At 36.0% G+C, this 16,838-nt stretch overlaps 1 protein-coding gene across 4 annotated transcripts in view; it reads right to left on the bottom strand.

Moving 5' to 3' along the window:
- The window catches only part of CDKL5 (cyclin dependent kinase like 5), a 160,608-nt gene that overhangs the window by 105,133 nt on the left and 38,637 nt on the right, over positions 1-16,838 (bottom strand). For 3 of the 4 annotated variants that reach the window (XM_019665739.1, XM_019665760.1, XM_019665751.1), the window contains exons 2-3: positions 5,651-5,841; positions 3,001-3,035 (exon numbers count right to left, since the gene is read on the bottom strand). In XM_019665739.1, coding sequence (XP_019521284.1) covers positions 3,001-3,035; positions 5,651-5,714 — 99 coding nt within the window. In that variant the 5' untranslated portion in view covers positions 5,715-5,841. The remainder of the gene's footprint in view (positions 1-3,000; positions 3,036-5,650; positions 5,842-16,838) is intronic. The other variant, XM_019665744.1, reaches the window with a different exon arrangement.

Raw genomic sequence — 16,838 nt, 5'->3', positions numbered from 1 at the left:
CAATGTGTATCTGCAGAGCAAAGGTCCAGGCCAGAACTTCCAATGTTAGCAGTCATAAACATTGCTTCCAATGTTAGCAGCACCATTAAAAGCTGAACGGTCATATACACGCCAATGTGTATATATAATAAACAGAAGCTGTCAAAAAGAAAGGACCGTTACATTCTTCTTTTTTAATTGGACAGCATTCATTTCAGTAAACTAAGAACTTTGGCCTGGAATAGACTGACATTGTATTGTGTTCACAAAAGACAAGATGGATCTTTTTATAAACATGACCTCTAAATTTCTTGCAACAGTACACAGATTAAAACAGTAACTTTCTTTCTTACTGGCTCAAATATACAGTATGCTAGGAATTATTTCATTATATATATATATATATACATCCACAACCAACCCTCTCAAAGAGAGATCAAATTTACAAATAAGTGATCACACAGACCTATGCATAAGTAATCATACAATTTTATAAGCATTTTATTAAAATTTTACAAGGTATGCAAACTACATGGGCATCATTCATATAATGGGTATAATAGAAAGTATTATATCCATTTTTAACTAACATAAGATTTCACGGTAATCAATTTGTTTTGTTTGATCCTGAAGTGTTAATCTTACCAAAAGCATTAAATTCTCTATTTTTGGGTAATGGAGTCAAGATTTGAAGGTCTGATTCTGGCTGAAAAAAGGATATACTATAAGAAGTCTAATGACTAAACAGCTGCAGATTCTAAAAAAGAGCTTTTATTACTCTGAGTTAGGCACTAATTTATGCTTTAAATTTTCCATCCAGCAATATCTTCTTAGATGCACGAAAGGAAAAAGCAACAATACTTAAAGAGCCGGTCTGTAGTCCCTCATTTAGTAAAGGGCAGTAAAAAAAAGAGATGTTTTTTAGATGCAATCTCATTTCCAGCAACCTCGCGGGTGATTTTTTTCAAGTATCTATTCTTTTATCTCTTCAGGCAAACCATAAGCCATGTAAGGACAAGAAAACTGTGGTTTACTCATCCTTGTAACTCAAAATGCCTGATACATAGCCAACTAGGAATCAAAGTTCACACTTAGTGTTGGTTTCTCAAGAGCAGAGATGCCTGTTCTCATCCACTTCCACTCTGGGCCCATCTTGCCAACACTAAGAGTGTTCATTAACAGTGTGCAGTGCGAACAAGGTACTACTGGTAACAAGCATAATTTAACAAGAGTAAACCAGTTATATGGAAAGATAAAAACAATATATTCAACTAATAAACTTTTTTTTTTACATAAAAGGCAGAAGGAGCGCTCAGATAAGGTAAAAAAAGTATAGGGAAAAAGATCACAGGATGAAGTGTGACAAAGACAGAGAAAACGCTGTTGGAAGATTTGCATTATATATCAGAAAGCCTTGGGTTTTAAAACTCAAGGATTAAAATTTTGAAGAACTAAAGCTTCCATCTGCTATGTTGTATAAACAGAGTCATAGTACAAAATGAGGTATTATGTCCATGAAAGAGTCAATTTAACTTGGAAACTAACAATCTATTTCCCCTGAGTAGTATCTACCCAGGAATTTTATTTTTTTAAGCTTCAGAAATGTATTGTAACTCAAGGTAACTCATTAAAAACTCGCATTTCATCAGGGAACTTCCCATTTGCTTAATTTCAAACTGTGGTAATATTTCTTAACAAGATATTCAAGATGCTAAATTTATTTTTATTGCATTTATTGTTTTAAATTCTTGATCATGCTGAATCAAAAACCAATAGTATCCGAACCATTTTTTGAGGATTTACGGGCAAAGACCTTCAGATAACTATTACCAACACAAAATAATATGAGTATCCAATTTTAAGAATAGAAAATTCACTGAATTAAAGAAGAGCTTTGTGATTTAAAATCCAGTTATACATCAACTGCTTTGAAGCCTTAAATCCAAAATGTAAGTTATATCTTGTACAATAGGAAAGAAAAAGCAAATAAAAATTATATCATCTTTATATAGTTATAATAGATTCAAGTTTAAATTAAATGGCTTGGGCTAAAGTGCTAAACTTATTTCAGACATAAATTACTTATATTGTTATAAAATACCACAAAAGAGCTTCAAATCTTGGTCTTAACAAATTACACACAAAATAGCATGAGGCCAAATTATTAATACTCAGACTAGATATGCCATAATACAAAAATATTTATCCTAATATTTGAAATGGTTATTGCTAAAACAGATGCCACCTGTTTTTTTTTAATTGAGGTATAACTAACATTCAACATTATATCGGTTTCAGATGTACAACATAATGATTCAATATTAGAACACTTGCCATCTAAAAGTTAGTCTCTGAGTAAAACATGCTCACCACTGAGCAATAGCTATAGAAACGTGAAATAACTCACCTGAATAAATGATGACTATTGTCATAGTCAAATAATCTATATAAGATTCATTTCAAAGCTATTCAAGGGTGATCAACTATAGTCAATAATCATACATTATTATCCCAAGCCCTATTTCATAACCAAACACCTATCCACCCTACCCTTCAAAATCTGGGTTCAGATCCATCAAGCAATCTATTAGGTTGGTGCAAAGGTAATTGCGGTTTTTGCCATTATTTGTATTACCTTTGCACCAACTGAATAAGTTACTGGGTCTATATGAAAAATACTGACTGAATAAAATCTTCTTTGCTCATAAGTACTTGAACATAAATTAAATCCGTCACTACCTTGATTTCTTCTCTACCACCTTTTCTCTTCCCATTAGGCAGTTTTTGACCTATATATAAGTCTGCTGAAAAAATAGCACATGATTGCAAAGAACTAACGACTACCTTAGGACAAAACTTGTCCAAAAGTAGTCTCCTTTCTCTGGGTTCATATATTAAATCCACTCATTAAGCATCATCACCATAGCCAGACGGTTTCAATTATATGCCCACATACTACATTAGTTTCAAAACAGCTACACATATAGAGCGAGTTTCTTCTCTTTAAAACCATGTACTTGCCTTGTGTCTGCATTTAAGTACAACTCCATAGGCTCCTATAATAAAAAGAAGTAAACAGTTAGGAGCAGGTATATAATCTACAGCTCTTGTAGAAATCAAAGATGTATTATATTTACAATGGTTATCAGTATATATTATAATGGTTCCTAAAATGACAGTATTCTGCAGTGATAATGCAACGAGCCACATACCAAGAGAGCACGGCTATTTATTATATATATTTTTATAAACCAAGAGTATAAGCAACCCATTTCCTCAACACATATTTTTAAATGTTTCTCTTTGTAAAGAAAATTTCACTCGAGACATTTTTAAATTTAAGCTTAAAATTTTCTGGAGACAAAATTTGGACATAAGAGCTTTAAGGGTAAATGAGAATTAATTCAAAAGAATCTAGGAAACTTAAAATTTAAGAGCTGATGATTTCCCAGTAGTAAGCTCAAGCACAGAGCCTACCAAAAATGTTCTCTGTCCTAGGCGACATTTAAATTCTCCTTGAGATACTGGAATGTCTTTCTAAGGGCACAGGCCACAAGCAGTCCAAGGATCTCTGGCCATTTACAGTTAAGCACTCCCACTTTCCTTGGTATATTCTGATGAGATGCATCACTACCTTTTGGTGCTTATCCTATTAACTAGCCAATAAACTACTTTCTTAGAGACAGAACACAGAGTTGACAGTAAGGTACCCAGGAAACTGAGGTTAAAGTTCTATTGTGGAAAATCTAATTAGGAGAATCAAAAGGTAATGTATGATAACTGAGGTTTGTAGAAATGTCAAAAACACTTATTATGTTAACAGACAGGCAAAGCCTGCATGCATCTATGAGAAGGGACTTCAGGCACATGAGACTGGGAAATGTGTCTCCAACAGAGTCTAGAGAACCAGAACAAGTCACTCCACTTTGGTGGAGATGGATGAATCGTATTGTCATAGTCAGGATGGGACCACAATCACCAGGCAATCATCTAATCCTCATGTAACTGCTCATGCCAGTTTTTCTATGGGGTAAAAATGCACTGTCTAGGCTACAAGAATGTAGAGTTCACTTGACAGTTTTTATTTTCCTTAATATATAAATATTTCTTAGCCAAAAAGTATCTGAGGTAGTTTACAAAGAAAAAAATACATAACAATGATGGTTCTGACTACAACTTAAACTGATGCATTCTGATTTATATAACAGTCTGGTAGTTTTAGTCAATCTGAGCCAATCCCTAAGAAGATGATCACTTATGACTATACTAAGGAAAACAAGGTTGTGATCCAGAAAAACTTAGGCACAGAATCTGGAACATTCCAACCCTGTTATACCCTATGAGCTGACCTCCTCCAGTCAGCAGCTTTATTGCATAATTCTTCAATTATAATACTTTTGGAAAAAACTAAAAAGGCAGCTATTATAAAACAACAGATGAGACACTGAGAGCAAATTTTATTTACATAATTAATATCAATGAAGAAAAGGAAAAGGAGTTGACTGGTGAAGGATTTGATCTTTGAATATGGTTTTGACTTCAGACCTTGAAGCAAACATCCAATAATTAGACTTATATTTTAGTTGTTTGTATTTATTTGAAAAATATTTAACAATGTAATACCAAAATCTAAAACAGTTTTGCTGTTCACATTGGTAAATTTTTAAAACTTTTGAAATTCAAAATTTGAAAATTCTGAAATAAAAATTTTTTGTAACATTTGCTTTAAAGATATTAATGCTAAAAAACCATAATTATAACCACTTATCCCATTAACAGAACCATTTATCAAAATCTCCATAAAGTTATCTTTAGAGCGAAAATTACCAAGAAGAAAAAATCAGGAAGACTTATGAAAAATTAATTAGCATATTTCATCAAATCAATGATGTCACTGATTATAGGCATGATTTTATGTAGTAGGAAAGAAAAGGTGCTGCCAATTAAACCATGACATGCTACTGATTGTAACACACATCTTGATTTCAGAGATTTAAAATATGACCACATTGTGTGCCTCAGAATTTATAATATATAGCTTGTCATTCTCAAAAACAACTGCAAGTTATTTATTCATTTATTTACCAAATAAAACTTATACAATAAGTCTCGTTATTGAAAATAAGCTAAGCTGATATAAAAATAAAATGTAACCCAAAAACTGTTGACTCAAACACCATAATTCCCAATGAAAAGAATGAAATGAAGGCAGCCTTAAGAAATTTCTGATTTATTAAACTTGTTTGTTTGTTTGAGATGTTTATTTTTGAGGAACAGTGTTCGTGCAGTGAAATGCACTCTTTCAGTGTATAGTTCTGTGAATTTGGACAGTTTCTTAGAAAGTTAAATATGCACTTTCCATATGACCCAGCAATCCCACTATTATTCCAGAGAAGTGGAAACCTAAGTTCATACAAAAAACCCTATATGCAAATGTTTATAGTGGCTTTCAAAATTATGATTTATTAAACTTTAAGGGGTTTAAAAATGTTATTAACTTTCAATTGGAGAAAAAGACCCAATAATTTAAGAGTAATCTTATTTTTAATATTTTACTTTTAGGCACATATCTGAATTGATATAGATTAAATCAATAGGACTTGAATTACTAACTTTTTTGGTGGTAGGTATAACTGCACATTTCTCAAAAACTCAAAGATGCTAAACTTACCTTCACCTACAACCCCAAGGATCTCAAATTTATTCATCACATTACCAATGTTAGGAATCTTCATGAAGACAAACTCCTCTTTTGATGCAAGCCACAGAACATGGCATCAAAAAAGAACTTCTGAGAAAGTTGTTCACAGGTTGGCAGGAACTTTCACATATTTGTTCTAATGTGAAGTATTAAATGACTCCCTAAAAGAACAAACACAATTAAAAGCCATAAGTTTTGTGTCACAGTATTCTAATAACCTCTCCTATCTTTTTGTACAGTGCTTTCAAAACCATGTTAATGTTAACATCTCATATACTAAAAAAAAAAGAAATAAATAATAATAGGTGGGAAGAACGCAAAATGGACAAACAAATGTACCTAAACTGTATTTGAAATGAATAACATAGACACACTGAATGAAGGGGGTCAGGGGGAAGTACCCTAAAGTAACTTTTGAAAAGAATTATTTTAACTACATGCTCTCCTTGAGCTAAAGACAAAATAAATATATACTCTGCTTGGATATTTGTTTTTATACAGAGATGTGAAACTTCTTGATGTGTATTCTAGGATTGAGCAAAAAAGTAAATATATTGTAGATAATGACAGTTTTGTCACTTATTCTCATAAAAGGAAGTTACAAATATGTAAAGGGGGGAGAGGCTTGGAATTAGAGCTAACCATATAAGCTCAGTTCTTAACACAGAGAGATGTAGAAATAGATATAAATGTGTGTGTAAATATACATACACACATATTCTTTAGCTGTGTCTGCTGAGGGGGCCTAAAAGCAATGACACTCCAATAGCCAAGAGCACAGCTAGTGCACTTATAAAAGGAGCCAGGGATCCTTGGAGAAATGGCTGATTCCCCGGCTAGGGCAGGGCAAAGCACGATGTGAGACGAGGAAATATTTCTGTGGTGCCAGAAAGTAAGCAAATGCTCAGAGAATGATGGGGGCATGTCAACAGGACACAGGAGTCGGCTTGAAGGGACTCCTACTGGTCAAATGAGGAACATCTGAGCAACAAAACAAATAAGAATTGTAGCAGATTACAATCCATAGACTAAAATAAAACACACCAGGGCTTACTGACATAAATAAATGGGGGAAAGAGAAAAACTCTTTCTTAAGAGTGTAATTCCAAATAATAAATGTAGTGAAGAAATTAGAAAATCACCATTTGGCAACCACCCTGGTAATAATTATTTGAGGCAAGTACCATCAATACATAATAAAACTAGTGGTTGAAAGTTCGATGGAAAACAGGATATTATCTAGTCTCCAGGTAGCTCCCTATAAGATACCTATCAATTACAAAAGGAAAAATAGTAATTTCATAGAGAAGAATCCTTCCTGCCAGACACTACGTTAATTATGTGATCAAAGTTAACACCATCAATAATAATAGGACAAGTCAACATCATATGCCTCCTGATAGGAGGCATCACAACATCTTCTGTGACATTCCTTCCAAAAAGGTAAAACCTGAATCGAACCATAGGCAGCAGCAGACAAGCCCACACTGACGGACATTCTACTACCTGTCTGCATTCTTTAAAAATGTCTAGGTCATAAAAGACAAGCAATGACTCGAGCTAACTGTGCCAGAAAGGAAATTAAGCCTCACAACCAAATATAATACACGATCCTGGATTGGATTCTGGACAAGAAAAACATTTTTTCTACAAAGGATAACTGATAAAATTTAAATGTCTACAGATTAGATAATACTGTATCAATGACAATTTTATTTTGATAATAGTATAGTGGTTATATAAAACAATGCTCCTGTTTTAAGAAATGGCAAAATGGGTGAAAGTGGTCAAAAGGTACAAACTTCTAGTTATAAAATAAGTCATGCGATGTATAATGTACAGCATGGTGACTATAGCTAGTGATGCTGTATGGTATATTTAAAAGTTGCTGAGAGTAAATCTTAAAAGTTTTCATCACAAGTAAATAATTGTAACTGTGTGGTGATAGATGTTAACTAAACTTATTGTGGTCATCATTTTATAATACCTAGAAATATCGAACTATCATGTAGTACACCTGTTATATAATGTTATATGTCAATGTTATTTTGATAAAATAAATATATAAGGCACAGTCCAGGATCTCTAGAATGAGACAGTCTAACAAAAAGTTTAACAAAAAAAAAAAGAAATAACACCAAAGTTTTTAGAGATAAAGTTTGCAACTTAAACTGTTCAGAAAAAAAATGTTGTTTGTAAGGAGAAAGAGAAAAAGATAAAGTAAATATGGTAAAATGTTAACATTTCGGGAGCCCGGGTCAAAGGTCTATGAAACAGGAAATTCTTTCTACCATCTTTCAAACTTTTCTCCAAATCTGAAATTATTTCAAAATAAGTTTTTTTGTTTGAAAACAAAACCCCCCACAAAAAAACCTATCTATCCTATCTTTAAGAAGAATATCTGTATCAACACAAAATATTGGTTTAACAAAATAAAAACCAATAAAGAAATTTTCTTTGCTATGAAATTTGAAACTTAAAAAATATGAGTACCCCATGTGTGTGGATAAATATTAACAAGAAGAAATGTTTTTGTAGCTGATGGTAGGAATGTAAACTGATACAAGATTTCTAAAGCGTAATATGTCCATAATTAAATGCTTTTAAAATGTTCATATCCTTATAAAAGTATCTGACAAAACCCCACATCATTAAATGTGAAATATTAGACAAAGTCCCGTTAAATATTAAGAATATGACAAGAAATCCTACTCTTAATGCTTATTAACATATTAGACATTATCCTAGTCCTAGTGGGCTCTAGCCAGCTCAGTAAAACAAGGGAAAATAAATAGTATAGGATTGGAAAGAGGGAAACAAAATAGAGTTTATAGATATTATTGTCTACAAAGAAAATTCAGAGGAATTTACAAATTATTAGAATTGTAAGTGCTAGCAAAGTAGCTGAATATAAATTTAACGTACAAATATCAACTGCATTTGTAAACATTAACAAGAAACAAAGTATAATTTTAAAAAAAATCAGATTTATAACAAGTCACTTAGGATTTAACATAACAAAAGATATTCAAGACCTCTATTCAAATTATATACCTTTATTCAAAGGCATTAACGATAACCTAAATAAATGGAGATATCCCAATTTTAAGGCTCCATTTTCTCCATTATTACCGTATACAGTCAATGCAATTCTAACCAAAATCCTAACAGGGTTTTGTGAGTAAGATAAGCTGATTCTAAAATGCATACGGAAGAGCAGAGTCCCAAGTACCCTTCTGCATAAGAAAAGAAAGAAGGCTCAGCCTTGAGGTAGGATCCGGCAGGAGGCCCTACCAAATATACTGAGTGTTAGAATTGAGTTACAGAAATCAAGACAAGGTGCTCTTGGCACAGAGACTGACAAATTAGCCAGTGGAACTGATGTTGAGAGCCCAGAAGTAGACCATACTTCAATACCCCTACAGCTCCACACTCACCTCGTCCTCCACTCTGTTCTCCACACAGGAGTCTTGAGGATAAGTCAGATCATGCCACTGCTCTGCTCTCAAAACTCTCCCTGGCCTCCCTTATCTTTAAGAGTGAGGCCAAAGTCCATATGCGCCCCAAGGCCTTAGCCTCCCCCTCCTCTGATATCATCTCGGAATAGTTTCTCCCTGGGCTTGCTTCACTCCAGCCACACTGACCTCCTTTCTGTTCGATTTGTCATTCTAACATTTACTTTAGGTCAGATTCTTATTATTTGATTTTTTTCATTCAACATTTACAAAAGATGTTTTCAAAAAAAAAAGGAAGTCAGGAGAAAGCAGACACTATCCTTATTTTAGAAAACTTTAATGGAATCACAAATTTTAAAAGGATGACATTCAGAGAAAATGCTATAATTTCAGTAGAAATTTATATTTATTCTAGTAATTCATTTATTAAACAATTACTGACTGCATAACATGTTTCAGGAAATAGGTAACTAAAGACACATAAGACAGTGGCGAACGAGCTAAGCAAGATCCTTGCCCTCATAGAGCTTTAAATTTTGCTGAGGGAGGAAAAAAATACAAGATTATTAGACTTAAAATACAAGAGTGATACATGTTCTGAAAGGTGGGGAAAGAATGATTCCTGAGACAGAGAGGGCTCTCTAAAACGATGCCATCTCAGGTGAACTATTAATATCAATACGAAGAAGGAGCCACCCACATGATCTAAGTCAGTCACATTCCAGGTCAAAGATGCTCCGAGCTTTCTGAGAATGAATCATTCCTTCATCTTCTATGGCTGATTTGAAGAATTCCCAGGAAACATTGAACTATTCCCCTCTCTACCAGTAATGGTATGGCTCATTTCACAGGAAACTAGAGATAAAAACTTAATCATTCCCACTATGAAGACTCAGCACCCCAAAAGTTATGTACGTGACTATATACAGAGGGTGCCAAAAAAATGAACACACATTTTAAGAGAGGAAATATCTGATTAAAATTGTAATAATATATACCGACAACCAAAGATGAATACGAGTCATGTGTATACATTTTTTTGGCACTCCCGGTGTGAAGAACATTTGGTCCCACCTATTCTCTGTGGAAATCAAAATTGAGTAAAGCAAACTGGGATTCAGAATTTAAATGTGTAAATACATAATATAGGTGTCAAGAACAGTCTTTTAACTACCAGTATTCATACTGAGAAAAAGAAATTATGCCAAATTGGATTTAACTATGAATACAAAGGACACAACTTAGTAGAGCCGACAAGCTCAGGGAGCTAACCTGGCAGGCTTGACAAGCTCAGTGACCAAAGTCACCTCCCCACGTCCCAGCCAGCAGCTTCCTTAGCAAAGGTCAATCTTGACCTTCAATGAGCCCCATTCATTGTTCTTATGCACCTAGGATAACATACCTTTGACATGTCAGAGTAATTTTCTTTTCCAGACCCCTCAAAGCACAACCGCAGGCATCAGAGCACAGAACACCAGAGCACAAGACCACAGAACCCTCATTGTTGTCTAGTTGCCCACATACCATCTCTATTTACTGTAAATGTTAAATGTTAACCATCCTGTACCCACCTATGTAAAAGGAGTGTGTGTTTCTCCATTTTGCTTTTTATCCGATCCTAGAGATTTCCCCACTTTGCTTTTCCCACCTCCTAAATCTACCAACAGTGGATTTCATGTAACCTTCCTTACATTTTCTCCTTTGATTCTAAATGTACAAAATGAGCTGAAAAACTGCCATTCTCTGGAGCATTTTCTCAATCCATTGAAATCTTGCTACCAAGCAGGTCCTCAAATTTTTGGCTCATATAAATTTTTCTATAGGCTAGGATGTTCTTACATTCACAACTACAATTTTATGTGAATAACACTGATTAATTTTTTAAGGCATAAAAACGCAGACATTTTAGCTTCAAGTAACAAAATAACTTGGATGAACTATCCATTTGAGGACAAATAACAAATGCTGGAGGGAATACTTTTTTAAAACAGCCTAAAAACCCCAAAGACTTAACAAGATTGCAAAGAATTACCTGGCTGAAATTAAAGCAAAAGAAGGGAACCCAGCAAGATAGTCCAAACCACCCAAAATGACTTTAACCCATTTTGGCACTTCAAAATCCAGGGGGAAAAAAACCGAGAAAAACAGCCTTGCTCTTGAAACCCTTACAAATCCATGGGCAAAAAAGCCAAAGGCAAGAGTGCTTTTTGTTTTGTTTAATTGGGAAACAGTGTGTTTTTCCAGGACCCATCAGCTCCAAGTAGTTGTTTCAATCTAGTTGTGGAGGACGCAGCTCACAGTGACCCATGTGGGGATCGAAACAGCAACCTTGGTGTTGTGAGCACTGCGCTCTAACCAACTGAGCTAACCTGCCGCCCCAAGAGTGTTTTAAAAGGAGAAAGTTTGATAAGCCACCACTCACTTGAAGCTGAAACCTCAAAGAGCTATACTCCCAGGATAAAGGGAACCAGAAAGAAATCAGCCCTTGGACACACTTGAATTATAACTTGATGTCATCTGGGTGACCAAAATAAACTTCTAAGTGTACCTTGGATTGAGGTGGTCCCACATTCAGAATGCTAGTGCCACTAGCTGTCTGGTTGAAGCAAGGGGGTGGAGGTTGTGGGGGGCATGTGCAAAAGGAAAAAGCAAGTCTCTGCAGGAAGACAGCATCAACCTAGGCCTCACAATATTGCTACAGGTAATTTCTCCTTTCCACCGTGCAGTACATAATAGTCAGATACACAAGATAATAAGATACCATGAACAAGAACCAACAGATGCAACTCAAATGAAAATAACCCAGAAAGATCAAGAATAGCCTATAGAACTATAAGGTTGATTTAATAAACACCCAAGGGTTGAACGTTTTGACAGAACTGGAAGTTCAAAAGGTAAAGGACCCAATTTGTAAAAATAAATTGGAATTCTAGAACTGAAAGAATAACAGCAAAGGAACTCGGTGGACAGTTTAAAGAGAAAAATATCAGGATATAAAAGATTTTAAACATATTTTTAAAACTTAACCAAATGAACATATAAACTGTAGCAAAGAGCTGCAGAATATCTTTCTTTTTCCCCAAGCATATACAGAACATTTGCAAAAACTGATAATGTGCTAGGCCATAACGCAACTCAAAACAAATTACAGGGACTGAAGTCCAAGGATGTTCTCTCTCCACAATGCAAGTATGCACAAAATAAATCACAAAAGAAATAACTACGAAATATTCATGTTTGGAAATTAATACATTCTTAAATAATCCATACATCAAAGACATCATAAAAGGCATTTAAAAACACAAATTTATGGGAAGAAACTAAAGCAATTCTTGGGGGGAACTGAGAGCCTTATATATGCATATCAAAACACACTTAAAAAACAAAAATTAATAAACTAAGCATCAACCTCAAGAGGTTAAAAGAACCCCAGCAAAATAAATGCACAAAAAACATAAAGAAAGAAAGAATTAAGAGCAGAAATGCATGAATTAGAAAATACATGGAGGGGTTCAGAACAGGCCTTCCCAAAATGTGCTACTTTGGCGTGTGGATTATTTTGAGCTGAAGGCAAGAGAGACCCCGCAGGCTCATGAGAAACTCACCTCTCCCTTAAAGAATTAAATTTGGGGCCTTGCATAGTAAGAGTTAGCACCAGAAATAACGTTTTATGACCTATCTATAGGGCAAGGCAACCTTTTCATTACTGAACATCTGCTCTGACTGTAAATTCCCACAAATGACCCTCCTCCCCTCTGAAACCCCAAGGCATCTAACCTCATTCCTTGGCTCAGGTTGCCAACCGATACACACCTCATTTTACCTTTCTGCCTCTGAACCTGTCCTGTGTGTGTGGTCCCCATACATACGTATGTAATTAAATTTGGTTATTTTCTCTTGTGAATCTGTCTCATGTAGATTTAAGCATTAGACTAGCTGAAAGTGCCTAGAAAGGTACAGGGACACCCCCACCCCCACCAATAAAGAGATAAAAAAAAGCAGGACCTTGGAAATCAAATTTGGAACTAATCAAGGGAAAAAGAGAACTCAGTCCAGCCAACACGTTGACTTCAGACTTATGCTATCCTGAGCGGAAAACCCAGCCGCACCATGACCTACTGAAAGAACTGTGAGCGAATGATATACGGTGCTGTCTGAAGCGGAGAGGCTTGTGGTAATTCATTACAAAACAGAAAACTAATACACAGCATCATTTCATTTATATACAGTTTTAAAACAGGCAAAGCTGAACTATATTGTTTAGGTATGCATATAAGTAGTAAATCTATCAAAGTGGCCAGGGAAGTGTTTCTTATAAAAATCAGGATATTGGGCAGGCCGAGTGGCGCATTAGTTAAGAGCTGGTTTGGAATGCCAGAGGGCCCCAGATCGGATCCCACATATGAGGGCCAGTGATACTGCCCTCCACAGCTAAGATGCTGAACAACAGCTCAACCTGGGGCTGGGCTGCAGTGAGTCGCCGGTGACGGCGTAGGCTGCAGCCCCTGCTGCAGTGGGTTACCATGGGCTACCGTGTGTAGCCAGCAGCCAGCATGAGTGGCCAGCAGCCACCGTGAGCATCCAGCAGCCGCTATGAGCGGCCGTCCAGAAGCTGGCGACTGATGTGCCTCCCCCGGGAAGAGTGCAATGATGGTGCCAACTTGGGCCAGTGAAGCAACGTCCTCCACAACTAGACTGAAGAACAAAAACGACAGCAACTTGTCTGCTCCCCTTCCCCCAATAAAAATAAATAAATAAATAAATAAATAAATAAATAAATAAATAAAATCAGGATATTAATTACTTCCAGGGAGGAGTTGAGATTGAGAAGAGATACATAGGAAGGCTTTCTGGGACACTGAAAATGCTCTTTCTGGACTTGAGTGATGATCAATAGATATCAACTGGAGTATATGTTTTATGTATTTCTATGTTGTTATATTCCACAATAAAACAAGTTTTTAAGAACTCAAAGAGCAATTCTGATGATATCATATATAAGTAGCTCCTTGGTCATTTATATGGAGGTAAAACATTGTTTTTATCAAAGATAAACATTGACCAAAAAAGTGTGATTGAACTCTCTCTCTCTCAGGCTCCACAAAATGTACTGTGTCTCATGCTGGGTATCTACAAAACCCCAACTTCCTGTGATGGATAACCTGGATGCTGACCACGTCCATGCCAGATAAGGAGCTGGTGAGAAAACTGGGTGAGTTTGGCCTCAATGAGAGATGGATGACTGACATTCAAATGTCTGAAGACTTTGAAAAAGAGGGAGCGGAGCAGGTGATTTCAGTCATTTCAGAGGAAAGAACTAAGATCAGTGGTAGGAGTGAAAGGAGACAGACTTCAGCTCAGTAGTGATTGGATATCAATGGACCATTAATGGTTACTCATGCATCCTATAAATATCTGTCAGATTTGTACAGTGGACCAGCCAACTTATAGATGCTTCGGGATATAGCAGGAAACAGTACAGACATGGTCCCTGCTCTCATGGAGCCTCCTGAGGGGAGACAGGCAATAAACAGACCAACAGGCTCATTCCAGTGAAGGGGAGCAGATTTGCTACACCAAAATATGTCTCTTTGGCATTATTATTTTGAGCTAAAAGCAATCAAATTCCAGGAGATTCAAAAAAGGCTGTTACCTCCCCCCTTCCCTTCAATTGCCTAAATTTGCATTGGAAGTGGGGCCTGCACCAGGAAGAGAGCTATTACCAGAGATACCTTTTCTATCTGCATAACAAAGCACCTTTTGTTTTCCAAACACCTCCTCTGGCCTTCCTGTGAAAGGCCTTCCTCCCCTTTGTACCTCCAGACCCCGATCCCTTTCTTTAGCCCAGGAAGTAATATAAGCTTCAACTACCAGGCTGCTCTTTGAATCTTAGTATATACTTATGGGGCCCCAAACCTACGAAATTAAATGTTTTTCTCCTGTTAATCTGTCTTATGTCAATTTCATTATTAGACTAGCCAATGAACCTAGATAGAAGGGAAGAAGGGAAATTTTTTCCACCCCTGCAACAGTGACAGGGATTACCAAGGAAAAAAAAGTCTTATGATAGAAAGTTATGGCAATTGAGGAGGGGTCCTTTAGATAGGGTGGTCTGAAAAAGGCCTGTCTGGGGAGGTAAGATTCTAATGAAATCTGTTTAACATAAAGAAGCAAGCCTTGAGAGCAGGGATGTGAGAAGAATATTTGAGACAGTACGAAGAATCTTACAGAACTTGATAAATTCAAGCACAGAAAAGACCTGTAATCTGAAGCATCTCAGACAATAGGGAGACCAAAAGAGGGTGGGAAGACGCCACTGGAAGCAGTCTGGCCATGGTAGTCGAGTCGGAGACTAAGCTCAATGTGCTCTAAGTTCCCTGCCAACGTGAAGGTTTTAAGAATCTCTCAAAAGCGTTTCAATTTTTGATTACTAACCATTAACTTCATAAACAGATAGAAGGCATTTTAAAGTGGATTTGTCTTGCACTAAGAAATTCACCTAGAATTAAGCAATCGTGTCTCTGCACTGGCAAGTAAGCAGGTACCTACAAGAACTGAAAGAAATGCAAGGCTTATAATTTATTTCATATATTATTAGTATTGAATTTAAGAGCTGCCTGGGACTTGAATGTTTCCTTTGTTGCTGAAATTATAATCTTCATCTCAACAGATCTTTTCTTCTTCCCAAAGAGTGTAAAATCAGTTGACTCATGAGTTTTGTTTTCATTTCTGGCATTGTTTTTACGCATACAAATGTGAAAACCATTTTGTCACTGAAAATTGCACAGGAATGGATTTGGTACATGACAAAACTTGTTATAATAAGAGATCAAATGGCTTGAAAGCATCTTAAAACCTGTGATCCATGTATGGAAGGAAACCATTTTTATGGAAAGTACAGCCTTGTGAAAAAACATCCTAATTACTCTCTTGTAGAGAATTCTCCATGCTGAATCTAGGCGAGGAGATAATGCACTCCTACCTAGTTTTCTTCCTAGATGGCACCACCTGACCCATTATTAATAGGATCTTCATTACGCTTCATTCCCTCAACAGCGGAGAATAATTTGATTTATAAATCCATTCTCTATAATTCAGTTTCCATTATTAAATCAAACTGATAGTTGGCTACCATGAGTAACACATATACACAATCTAATAGCAGAAAAATTTCAAACTACCAAACATGTAGCTTGCCTTCCCATCCTTTACCTTTAGAATCCTTCCACAAGGAAGGAAACCCAATACCAACTGGATGTATCTCCTACCCGGCTACTTGATATTTTCCCCAGCACTGCCAACACTATTCAACACCCACTCCTCCCTGAGAATCTGAGGGCCTCAGGGTTTAGATTGGAAAGAACTGTAGGGGCTAAAAAAAATCATTTTCTTCCCACCTCTTTAAGTTCTTCTAGCTGGGCTATTAATCAAATTAACAAAGACAGAGTAACAGGAGGAAATTACCAGTTTATTATATGAATGCACATTCGGGGGTGCCATAATGAGACCCCAGGACAGACTGGGCAGTTGAGGCTTATGTATCATCTTGAGCTAAGAAGAAGAGGAGGGGGTGTTGTTTGGGGGACTTCATGGGATAGGAAGGCAAGTCACACAGAGGCAGAAAAGTAAATGTTTGGTAAATAGATGTTTGCTGAGCCATCTTGAACAATGGGACACAGAAAGGATTTGAACAAATGGGCCTT

The sequence above is a fragment of the Hipposideros armiger genome, unplaced genomic scaffold (genome assembly GCF_001890085.2).
Source record: "Hipposideros armiger isolate ML-2016 unplaced genomic scaffold, ASM189008v1 scaffold_13, whole genome shotgun sequence".
Lineage (NCBI taxonomy): Eukaryota > Metazoa > Chordata > Mammalia > Chiroptera > Hipposideridae > Hipposideros > Hipposideros armiger.
The sequence above is the reverse complement of the archived record's forward strand: the minus strand, read 5'-3'. Positions and strand labels throughout refer to the sequence as shown.